The following is a 12,219-nucleotide window of genomic DNA, read 5'->3' on the forward strand; positions in this document are numbered from 1 at the left end:
TAATGACACTCAGTTAACTTTGAGAGAACTTTGGAAAGACCATTTCAATATCCCGAGTTGTGTTAAAACTTACTGACAATGCATGGAACCGAGTACTAGAACTATGAATTCAGCATGGCAGAACCTTTGGCCAGGCTGTGTACCAGAGAGAGACTTTGAGGAGTTTGAAACTGCTGGATCTGCTGCTGCTGTCAAGGACAATGCTATTGTTGATGATATTGTTTCTATGGGAAAAAGTATGGGCTTGGAGGTCGACAGTGAAGATATCTAAGAGCTGGTGGAAGACCGCAATAGTGAGCTTACCATGGAAGAGCTTGTACACCTTCAAAATGACCAGCAAAAGAAATTGGCTGAGGAACAGTCTTCCGAGGAGGAAGAAAGAATTGAAGATATGCCAAGTTCTTTAATGAAAGAAATTTGTGCTAAATGGGCTGATGTTCAAAATTTTGTTAAAAAAACACCCAGACACCGTGATAGCACATAGAGCTGTAAATCTTTTCAATGACAATGTCATGTCGCATTTCAGACAATTTTTACAGTGCAGGCTAAAACAACAAACATTGGAAAGGTTTTTAGTGAAAGAAAAAAAGGAAAGAAACCCAAGAGAAAGATTTACCTGAGCCGCAGGCTAAAACAACAAACATTGGAAAGGTTTTTAGTGAAAGAAAAAAAGGAAAGAAACCCAAGAGAAAGATTTACCTGAGCCAAAGAGAAGAGAAGAAATACCCGAACAAAAATCACCAGCAATTTTTAAGGAAGGGGATTCCCTTCCAAGCAATAACTCACCCCTTTCCCTTCCTCATCTCCATCCACCTATGCCATCACATTGCAGCCAAAAGAGTACAATACATACATTACATAATAACTGTACAGTGTTGCTTTGTCATTAAATTTACTTCTATTATGTTTTTTGTTTGATTTACACTTTTATGTTTTATTATATGATAAAGTGTAATTAGGTAAATAAGCATTCATCTGGTGCTTGGGAACAAATTAATCTCTTTTACATTATTTGTAATTGGAAAATATGATTCGGGTTTTAGAACAGATTTTTGGAATGAATTATGTTCGAAAACCAAGGTTTGACTGTATGGCCATGTTCTAGGGTCATCCAATCAATGTCAGTAAAATTGAAATCACCCATTATCAATAAGTCCCAGTTGCATAAACTAGACAGTTCTTGAAACAACAGTTTGTTATCTGCTAATGATAATGTTTTTGGTCTATATATTACACCTACATTCATTTTTGTCCATTTGTTTGCATTGATTCTACCCACAAACTATCATATGCATCCTGTTTCACTTTCTAAAAAACAAAGGCATGGACATTGCTTTTAATGTACAAGAGAACACCCCCACCATTCTTGTGGTTTCTATCCTAATGAAAGTGGTTAAATCCAGCAATATTAAATTCAGATTCAAACTCTCCACCATTTAACCACGTCTCACTTATTCCTATCATATCAGTATTTCTACTTTTGACATAAGCCTGTATTTCTTGGAATTTGTTCCTAATACTATGTGTACTAAAGTACATGGTTTTAAGAAACTCATGATTATTTCTTTTTGACACATTTTGAGTTTCAACATCATGCCTTACATTATAATTTTGTTCTTTACTGACACCTTGCTCTATATTATTTGGTCCTTCATTGACATTCAATGCCTCATGGACATTTGCCCCATCACAGACATCTGGTCCCTCACAGTCATCTGATCTCTTATGTACACCTTGCCCCATTACATCATCACATTCTACACCGACCACCTGTCGTTCATTGACATTCTGTCTGGCATCCCTTCCTAAAATGATATTCTGTCCACCACTGATGTTATACCCTACCATGATATTTTGTCCTTCACTATCATTACACCACATTGTGATATTTTGTCCTCCACTATCATTACATCCCATCATGAGATGTTATCCTCCACTATCATTACATACCATCATGAGATGTTGTCCTCCACTATCATTACAATTCATCATGATATCTTGTCCTCCACTATCACTACATCCCATTGTGATATTTTGTCCTTTGATATTACATCCCATCATAATATTTTGTCCTGTACTGATATGTCCTAAAATTATATTTTGTACTACAATACATACTATGTTAATGCTATACCCTACTCTGTTTTTCCCAATACACTCTATTTCCCCAAAAAAGGAACTAGTTCATTACAAACTCTCACAATGAGGTTTGTAAGATTCCATCAGAAGCATAAAGGCCATGGCACCTGGAAAGGAAATACCGAGGAAGAAGAAAGTGGTATCCCAGTTGCATGCACTATAGTGATATACTCTCATTGATCCCTATGGTACTGTTACAACATGAGCCAGCATGGATCCTCAGAAGGATCCCACAGATTACATGATGACTCCAACATTCCTTCACCTCCTGAAGAAGGAATTTGTAATTCCAAAGAAGTTCCTCTGATCTCACCCTACCCACATCGTTACTGCCCATTTGAACCCTCGTAACCATGTTCATCTGCCTTTGCTCCCTGATGGTCTGGGTACAATTGGCGATCCTACGGCCCGGTTGACATACAAGCTTGCAATATCGTTTAGTCTTCTGCTGCAGGATATTGTCATAGCCTTGTACTATGGAGTCCCCCACCACCAAGAACTCATGAATTTCAGCCACCTCATCTTCCAGCAGAGCAAAACAATTGGCTAGAACCAGCAGTTGCTCCACAGGGCACCCACTTACCAAACATGGGCTTGACAAACAGAACCCCACAGAGTACCACTCGCTCACGGCAGTGGCAGAAGTGGAAGAGGTGGAACCCTCTTTGGGTTGTTGGGAGGATTCACTCTTCTCACAGAGTGCACTCTTGATAAGACAAATTTCCTCCTCACACATCCTGAGACCATCCTCCAGGTTCACACAGCCTTCACAAGCCATTTCACTCCTCCTTCAGCAATACGAACTTAGATTCAAACTGCTAAAAAAATTTAGAATAGATACTTGTTTCTATAATACCCAATTTCAGTAAAGCTCAGTTCATAGGACTACATCACGAGCTTCAGCTTACAGATTGGGAGGCAAAATTAAGTGAAGGACCTGTAGATCAGGTGTGGGAAATTTTTAAAAATACACTTACTAAGATGATTCATACTTATATCCCATTTAAGGACAGACACCCCCCAAATCAGACTTGTCCAAAATGACTTGACAAAGAAACTGAAAAATGTATTGCTAGAAAGAGACAGGCTTATAAGAAATAAGAGTGCTTGGGTGCACCTAATGACTATCAAAGTTATGTAATAATACAGATTTAAAAAAATACAATAAAAAAACGAAAACAACAATACAAAATGATTTTATATCAGCAAATCACAATTCTGCTGAGGGTTCGCAAACATATGAGATATGCTCCGCCCAGCCAGTCCGACAGTTGCTTACGCGCTGCCATGCTGAACGGTCGTCAAGATTGTTTACTCTTTCGCACGTAGATTTCAACCGTATCCCTGCTTACTAGTGCTTGATCTGGCATTCGAGTGTTTACGATGCTTAATTTACAAAATAATAATAGCATTTACGACGCTCACTTTATCATCTAATAAGCGTTTACGATGCTCTCATTTGAGTTTAAACGAAACTCACTAAATTATCAGGTAAATACGACAACGTGCATACGACTCCGTCGGTCACAACCGCCATGTCATCTTCCGACGAAACACATACCCATACAAGCAGGAAGTCGGGTGCCTCCTCTCACGGAGGAGAAGCAAGCCAACATTCTCGCAAATACAAGCATAAATCAAGCAGGTCAAGCAACAGTACTTCCCATCGGGATAGAAATACTTGCGTTGGCGCTACGCATTGAAGTCTAGAAGACATGGCAACCCCCCCTCCCCCGCCCCCCGATGGCTCCACGTCATGTACTGCTTTCCAAGTACATGACGACTCCTCAGCCCCTTGGCACACAGTACTGTACTGCAAGCCATCACTGAACTGAGGAGTGATATGGATCAACTAAAAGTGGAGAGGTGGCAAGATGTTTCGCAGAGGCCGGAAACCCACAACGATGCCAGACTGGGCACTAGTTCAACCAGGAAGGAAGCAGGGCCTGTTACGCCCTCTCCCGGTAACTTTTCAGGTTTTATCTCCGACGGAAGCAGCAGTGAAGAAGGTGAGTTGCATGAAGATTTCCCCATTGGCAGTATTTTGATGCAGTCCTCTTAGGCTTTCGACCCAGTTGAAGAAGTCTCCAGAGATGTTGCCAAACATGTGGCAGACATGGTCAATCAAATATTTGACCACGGCATGAGGGAGGACACCTATAAAGAAACTGCAGAGGACAAGAGTACCAAGAGACCCGGTAATTGCCCTGCTTTATCCCCAGTTGAGTGCAATATGCAAATTTTGGAGGCGCTAAAACAGGACGCTAAAAAAGCAGACTTACGCATGAAGGAAATCAATAAAGTTATAACTAAGGCACCTTCCATCATCATCAAGTCACTTTCGGTGCTTGACAAAGTGGCCCAGGATGAAGGTAACGCTGTGGTGGCCCATGAGGTGGGCATGATCAATGGTGCTCTGGCACTGTTAGGTCATGCCAACTACCGTAACAACTTGGTTCACCGTTTTAACATCAAACGGGAAATAAATCAAAAGTACTCACACCTATGCTCTGACAAAGTGCCCATGTCACGCTTTCTGTTTGGGGATGACCTCTCACAATCCGCAAGACAAATCAAAGAGGCTGAAAAACTCAAAAGCAAAATCACAGCCAAATCCCCCTTTCCATCCTGGAAGCCAGGCACATGGAAGTTTGGAAGTGGGAAGACAAGAACCCAGTTTAAAGGACACACAAGATTTCAACCCTATGGACAGCAGAGGCTAGGACATAGGGGAGATCAGAGGCCTTACTACACTCGGCAGGCCTAGGATTAAAAAAACTCCAAAGGCAGGGGACGCAGCACTCCCCAACAATAAACCAGGCAAGTACCAACTTTGTGGCAGGTTCCCTTCACAGATTTGTGCATGAGTGGCAAAAAATCACTAGTGATACATATATTCTAGACATAGTCAAACATTGTCACCTGAATATTAATGTCAATGATATCAGTTACCTGTGTTTTAAGAATGTGGAATATAACTTTAGCCTGGCGGAACAAATGATACTATCACAAGAAATTTCGAAATTATTGGAGCTTAAAGTTTTAAAAGAAACAAAGAGAAGGGCAGATCAGATCATTTCCCCTGTATTTCTGAAGAAGAAAATAGATGGAGATTATAGGATGGTACTCAATTTAGAAAAATTAAATAACCACATTCCCTATATCCATTTCAAAATGGAGAACTTTGAACAAGCTATCAGACTGATAAATGAAGGGGACTATATGGCATCTGTGGATCTTAAACATGCCTACTACTCTATTAGAATAGTGGAAGAACAGCAAAAACTTCTTTGTTTTCAATGGTATGGCAAAGTTGATCAGTTCACCTGTCTCCCAAATGGAATCTCAGAAGGACCCAGACTTTTTACCAAACTCATGAAACCTATCTTTGCTACTTTAAGAGAAAAAGGCTTTACCATCACCAGCTTTATTGATGACACTCTCATGTGCAGTGCCTCTCTTTCTGGATGCTGTGATTGCATTAATTCTACCATTAAAGAATTACTCACGAAAATGGGCTTCTGTATTAACGTTGCGAAATCTGTGCTAGAACCCACTAAAAGTATCGAATACCTTGGCAATGTCACTGACTCGGACAAAATGATTGTTACCTTACCAATACGTAGGAAAGAAAGAATTCTACTTGGATGTAAACAACTAATAGCTAAGACTAGTGACAAAATCAGAGAAGTAGCCAGGGTGATCGGGCTTCTAGTTACTGCCTTCCCAGCTGTGGAACTTGGAAAGTTACACTATCGTCACCTTGAATCAGCAAAGATTACAGCATTGCGAAGGAGTTATGGGAACTTTGAGGATAAAATGTTGATCACCGACGAAATGAAAACTGACCTGACTTGGTGGATCAAACATGTTGAGACCCAACATAGGCGAATAATTCACCCAACTCCTGAAATTGTCTTATACTCAGATGCTTCAGACTTAGGTTGGGGTGGCTGCATAAATCATCAGTCAGTCAATAGAAGATGGACGACCGAGGAAAAGAAGCTTCATATTAATGCCCAGGAACTCATAGCTGTGCTCCTTACATTAAAATCTTTTGCAAATGAGGTTAGAGGAAAGCACATCAAAGTTTTCTGTGACAACACTACAGCAGTTAACTACATCAATGAAATGGGAGGCACTAAGTCGGTAGCATGTAACAATGTCTCCTCTGATATTTGGAACTGATGTCTAAACAATGATGCCTGGATCACATGTTCCTACATTCCCGGGAGTGATAATACTTTGGCTGATACAGCATCCAGGAACTTCAACTCAATGACAGACATGAATGGAAGTTGGATGAGAATTTTTTTAAGAAATTAAGCATCATTTTTGGCACACCCAACATTGATCTATTTGCATCTAGGTTGAACAAACAAGTGCCTCAGTTTTGCTCCTGGAGACCAGACCCAGAATCAAATTATTGTGATGCATTCAACCTTAATTGGGCAACATTAGGTCTCATCTACATTTTCCCCCCTTTCTCCCTGATCGCTAGATGCCTGCAGAAGTTAAGAGCAGAAGGGGCCAGAGGTTGGATGATAGTTCCATTTTGGACATCACAGCCCTGGATGGGAGCACTACTCAGGCTGCTCGTAGAAGATCCAAGAATCATAATGAGGAGAAAGAAAGTGCTGGTGTGGCCCCTGTCAATGGAAGGACATCCCATCATGTCCCATACCAGATTGATGGCCTGTCTACTTTCCGGGAAAGCCTGCGAGAACGAGGCATATCTGAAAAAGGTACGGACCTTATCTTGGCATCATGGAAACCTGGAACTAGCAAACAATACAGATCACATATCAACAGGTGGGTACAATTTTGTCATAGACGTGACATCAATCCCACTACTCCCATTGTAACTGACATCATAAACTTCTTAACAGACAACATGGCAAGTCAGCTATATATATATATATATACAGTATATATTACCCTTTATATTTTATTTTTGTTACTGTATATATATATTGTACAGACGCTCCTCTACTTACGTTCATTCGTTTTACGTTTTTTCGATTTTACGTTTGAACTGACTGTAAAAAAAATTGTAAAAAAAAATTTTGAGTGAATTTTTTAGTTTAGCGCGCTCTCCGTAGTTCAAACGATACTTACGCATGACGCTGCTTCCATTGCACAAACGACAGACTGAAAGTGCCTTGCCTCCTCCTCCCCTCCTCCACCATCTCAATTTATGTTGCTTGAATTTAATTTATTTGAAATTAATGTTATTATTTTACAATGTTATGTGTATAATTAATTATTTAGGGGTGTTTTGTAAGATACAGTAATAGAATTTACGGATGTATAGTACAGTAACAACTTACGTTCATTTTCAACTTACGTTCGGCCATTCGGAACGTAACTAAAACGTAAGTTGAGGAGTGTCTGTATATATCTCGCATACTGAAATAATCTTATCATCTTTGAACAATGTTGTATAGTATTTTTTAACCTTTTTATAATTTTATCTGATTTTCGTTGGGAAACGTAGCCTAGGCCTAAACATACTGAATAAAATCCTAGCATGATATTGAATCCTACCTATGATATTTACTACTACATTTTTTAACCTTTTTATTATTTTACCATCAGACTTTCTTTAGGAAACATATGCATACTGAAGAAAATCTTATTATCTTTGAGCTACGTTATTTAATATTCATTAACCTTTTTATAATTTTCGTTAGGAAACGTAGCCTAGGCCTACACATACTGAATAAAGTCCTGTCATCTTAGACCTACAAATACTTTTTTGTTGGTTAAATCAAATTCATTCTAAGGCAAAATTAGGAAAAATTTATTTCAAAACATATTCTTTTCGTTTACGTACTGTACCGAAAATATTGTTATCGACAACAGACTAGGCATAAACAAAGTTTACTGTTACATTTTATTAATTGCAATACATAAAAATACAAAATGCTGTACCGAACATATTGTTATCGACAATGGACTAGGCATAAAAAACTTTTACTGTTATATTTTAAAAAATACAAAATACAAGGCAAAATTAGGAAATTTTTTGTTTCAAAACACATTCTTTTCATTAATGTACTGCTCCGAACATATTGTTATTGACAACAGACTAGCCTATGCATAAAAAAAAAGTTTTACTGTTACATTTTATTAATTGCAAAACATAAAAATACAAAATGCAATGCAAAATTAGGAAACATTTTACTTCAAACAAAATGAAAGAATATTTAGCTGGCTGGGATGCTGTCGCTGCCAGCAGCCTGCCAAAACTATCGTAATCGAATCGCGTCTCGCAGTGTGCGGAGTAATTGTACTGCACTGCCAGGCATAACATTGCAATGCTATTACTCTATTAAATGTTAAATATTATTAAACTATCTCATGGTCGCAAAGTCGATCAGTCGTAAGTCGCATAGGTCGTAAGTCGACAACTACCTGTAGTTACCTGTCATTTTATTATTTATTTGTTTATTATTTAACCTCTACACTCCGGGGCACATTAGCTGCCCGACGTGCGATGTTGCGTCATAATAATTGCATTATAGAAAATAAAGTCAGTGCTCAATCATTGGTTCTCTTTTGCCCGTGAATTTTGATAACCATAGAAAATATGATGAAGCCAGTTTAGAGAGAATGGAGGTTACGTAGGTACGACCACAATAAATATAATCAAGATGCCGACGTCGGCATCATCGCGTACCCACTTGCTCCTCATGACGCCTACGTAGGCGTTACCGTATAGAAGTGGTTAACTATACCTATGTATTTATTTTTTTATATTATTATAATTTTTATTCATTTACTTATATATTTCTTTTGCATCCAACTTAGATATGGACCAAATGGTCTCCTGTCAGCATGCCCTGCCTTTGTAATCCTTTGTAAACTTAGTATGGAAGAGAATTCCAGGGCCCTTACCCTATTAAAGTAGGGAATGTCTGTTATTTGTGTGGCTGCTGATTTGAAGGTGACAAGGCAACCAACAACCTGAGAAGAAACACCCCCATCTACTGAAAAAGGTTGCTTCAAGAACAATACAACATCAGTTTCAGAAAGACCTCAATTTGCCAACTCAATGCACTGCCAAGAAGCTTCTGCAAGAAATAAAAGGACTAGACATCACAGCAGTGGCAGATTGTCAAGATACAACCCATGCTACACAGTGAAGCTCGTGAAACACCCAGACAGTGTGATGGTGTGGGGTGCCTTCAGTAGTGTTAGTAATGTTAGTATTTGATGTTTGATTATGGGTTTGCCTGTCGCCATTTCATCTGTAATTAGCATAAATATGTAAATCAATATAGGAGCATCTCCTAAAATATGACTTAATAACTATCTGGCATGTTTTGATTAAAAAAAATTAAATAAACATTCACTAAAACCTTCAGCAGCAAACTTTATCTAACTTCTTTCGTTTTTCGGGTGTCCGCTGGCGGCCATTTTGGAAAATGGCCGCCACGGTCGCCAGGGGGCAGTTGGCCGATGGCTCCACATCCAAATTTGTTTATATCGGTCTACCTCTGTGCCAAAATTGGTACTTTTATCAAAAAGTGCACAATATGTTAGCTAATACTCTGTACTAAGGGGACATCTTCTGATATGATGGATTTCTTGGAAATAATTTATAATGGAACAACAATCTCATTTTTCATTTCCTTTAAGATTCTTGGATGTCAACTGTCAGGCCTTGGTGTTGTATTAACTTTGAGTCTTTCTGTACACCTTTTAATTTTTCCTTTTGTTATATTTACCATAGTAAGTTCACCCTAGACTTTTCACAGGTTTTAGTTTGGAGTTCACTTTGAGGTCTTTCATTTATGAATACTGAGCTAAAATAGTTGCTTAAAATATCACACATTCCTTCATTTGAATATTCAAGCTGACCATTAATAGATAATAGTGGGTCAATGTGATTCCTAATAACCTTTTTAGCTCTACTGTAATGACAGAATTCTTTGGTATTCCCTTTGAATTTATCAGCAATATTAATTTTGTATTTACCTAGTTGTATCTTGCGGGAAGAGAGCTATGCTCATAGTGACCCGCTATTGTATCTTTCTGCATCCAGTTTTTTCTTTAAGTCATATATAGTTTTAGCACTCACCATTTCCTTATTCAGTTTGTTCCAGATATCTATTACTCTGTGTGGGAAGCTATTCTTTCTCAGATCTCTTCTGTAACTGTCTTTCTTAAGTTTCTTCTCGTGTCCTCCTGTATTCTGTCTGTCCCATTTTAGTAGGTCATCCCTATCAAGAATTTCCATACCTTTCATAATTCTGTAAATGGTTAGCAAATCACCTCTTTCTTTTCTTTGTTCTAGGGTTGGTAAATTTAGTTTATCCAATCTTTGTTTGTATGTCAAATTGTAAAGTGTTGGCATCTTTGTCGTTGCTTTTTGAATTCTTTCTAGTTTCTTTATGTTTTTTTTGGTGTGAGGTGTTCATAGTGGCACTGCGCATTCCAATTTTGGTCTTATCAGTGTAACTAGTATTTTCTTAACCATTTCTTCATCCATATAGTCAAAGGCTACTTTCACTGATCTTAACAAGTTAAAAGTTTCTCTAAATAATTTGTTGACATGCTTGTCTGCTGTCATGTCGTTTGAGATAGTTACTCCTAAGTCCCTTTCTGAGTTTAACTTTTCTTCCTTTGTACCAATTTTATATTGACCCGAGATTCTATTTTTGTTTTTTCTAAATTCTATTATACTACATTTCTTAATGTTGAAGTTCACTTCACTCTTCTGACTCCATTTCCAGACTTTGTCCAGGTCTTCTTGAAAAGATTTGCAGTCTTCTTCTGTACTTACTCTCTTTAATAGTTTCACATTATCTGCAAAGAAGTTCATATAACATTCCACACCTAAATCCATATCATTCATATAAATAGCAAACATTATCGAAACCAATACAGACCCTTGGGGGACTCCACTTATCATATCTTCCCAATTTGAGTTCTTGTCTCTAAGTACCACCCTCATTTTTCTTCCGTTCAAGAAATCTTTCATCCATTCCAATAATTTTCCTTGTACGCCACATATTGTTTCAATTTTTCTTAGTAGCTTTTTGTGCAGTATTTTGTCAAAAGCCTTTTGTAAGTCCAAGAAAGCACAATCTGCCCATCTGTCTCTTTCTTATATTATTTCTATTATATGCTGATGAGGAAGGACAGGCGAGGACAGAAGATAGGGGTGAATGGAGAAGGGTTGTGTATGGATGATGCTGTGATGCACAAGGGGGAGTGGTTGGGGGATGGGGGGTGAGGAAGTATGTATGAGAAATAATATGACGGAGCACAAGGGGATTTCTCCCTGTCTTCTCCTTTTCTGCATGAGGGAATGGAGATGGGGGGTCGCCAAATTAATGAAGCGGCATTGCTGTGGATGTGCTGTGTCTTGTGATACTGCTTCTGACCCAGGGCAGTGGACAGGATGCAGGGATGACCCGTCATCCAGGAGGTGCCAAGATGAGAGGAAGGGAGGAGGGTGGAGTGGAGTGGAATATGTAGGGGATGGAATGGGTGGGAATGGTTTCTATGCCTTTTTCTTTATGGCTACCCCTCATGTAAGGAGGAAAAAAGCCTTTGGTATATGTATGTATATACACGCTGTGGGTTCTTTTACATGATGAACTAAGTAATTGTCACTGAGAAAATCTATCAAGGGACTACCTATATGGCCATATTCAAGGGTCATCCAATCAAGTGTCATTAAAATTGAAATTACCCATTACCATTAAGTCTAAGTTGCAGAAACTAGACAGTTCTTGAAACAAATGCTGTCTGCTAATGATAATATCTTTAGCCTATAAATTACATCTACATTCATCTTTTGTTCATTTGTGTTAATTCCACCCATAAACCATTATATGCATCCTGTTTTACCAAAATGATAAAATAAAGTAAATTCACTTAGTGAACAAAACACAAAATGGAAAATGAAGAAGAAAAACATAAAGTGAACAAAGAAAAGACTGGATGTAACCAGAGTGGAATCACTGTTAGAAGTCATACTGAAAAAAAGTTGCATCATTGAAACACTGAAAGTAAACCAAAGATTAGACAACACTGCCTTTTCTGGGTTTGCAAAAGAAAGTGGAA

The 12,219-nt window shown here is 38.4% G+C and overlaps 3 protein-coding genes across 9 annotated transcripts in view; 2 read left to right on the forward strand and 1 right to left on the reverse strand.

Moving 5' to 3' along the window:
* Window positions 1-12,219, reverse strand: part of LOC143038384 (uncharacterized) — a 64,207-nt gene that overhangs the window by 49,535 nt on the left and 2,453 nt on the right. The gene's annotated exons all lie outside the window — the stretch shown is intronic.
* On the forward strand, window positions 4,247-4,906 carry LOC143038414 (uncharacterized). Its single transcript, XM_076207574.1, has one exon. The coding sequence runs from the start codon at window positions 4,256-4,258 to the stop codon at window positions 4,904-4,906; it is 651 nt and encodes a 216-aa protein (XP_076063689.1). The 5' UTR covers window positions 4,247-4,255.
* On the forward strand, window positions 5,260-6,327 carry LOC143035496 (uncharacterized). Its single transcript, XM_076202364.1, has one exon. The coding sequence runs from the start codon at window positions 5,260-5,262 to the stop codon at window positions 6,325-6,327; it is 1,068 nt and encodes a 355-aa protein (XP_076058479.1).

This window comes from Oratosquilla oratoria, chromosome 2, assembly GCF_046742065.1.
Source record: "Oratosquilla oratoria isolate Oo_2021 chromosome 2, ASM4674206v1, whole genome shotgun sequence".
In the NCBI taxonomy this organism is placed as follows: domain Eukaryota; kingdom Metazoa; phylum Arthropoda; class Malacostraca; order Stomatopoda; family Squillidae; genus Oratosquilla; species Oratosquilla oratoria.

What these genes read in the sequence shown, in the direction of transcription:
- LOC143035496 (XM_076202364.1), top strand. Translation starts at nt 5,260, where the DNA reads ATGGTACTCAATTTAGAAAAATTAAATAACCACATTCCCTATATCCAT.
- LOC143038414 (XM_076207574.1), top strand. Translation starts at nt 4,256, where the DNA reads ATGGTCAATCAAATATTTGACCACGGCATGAGGGAGGACACCTATAAA.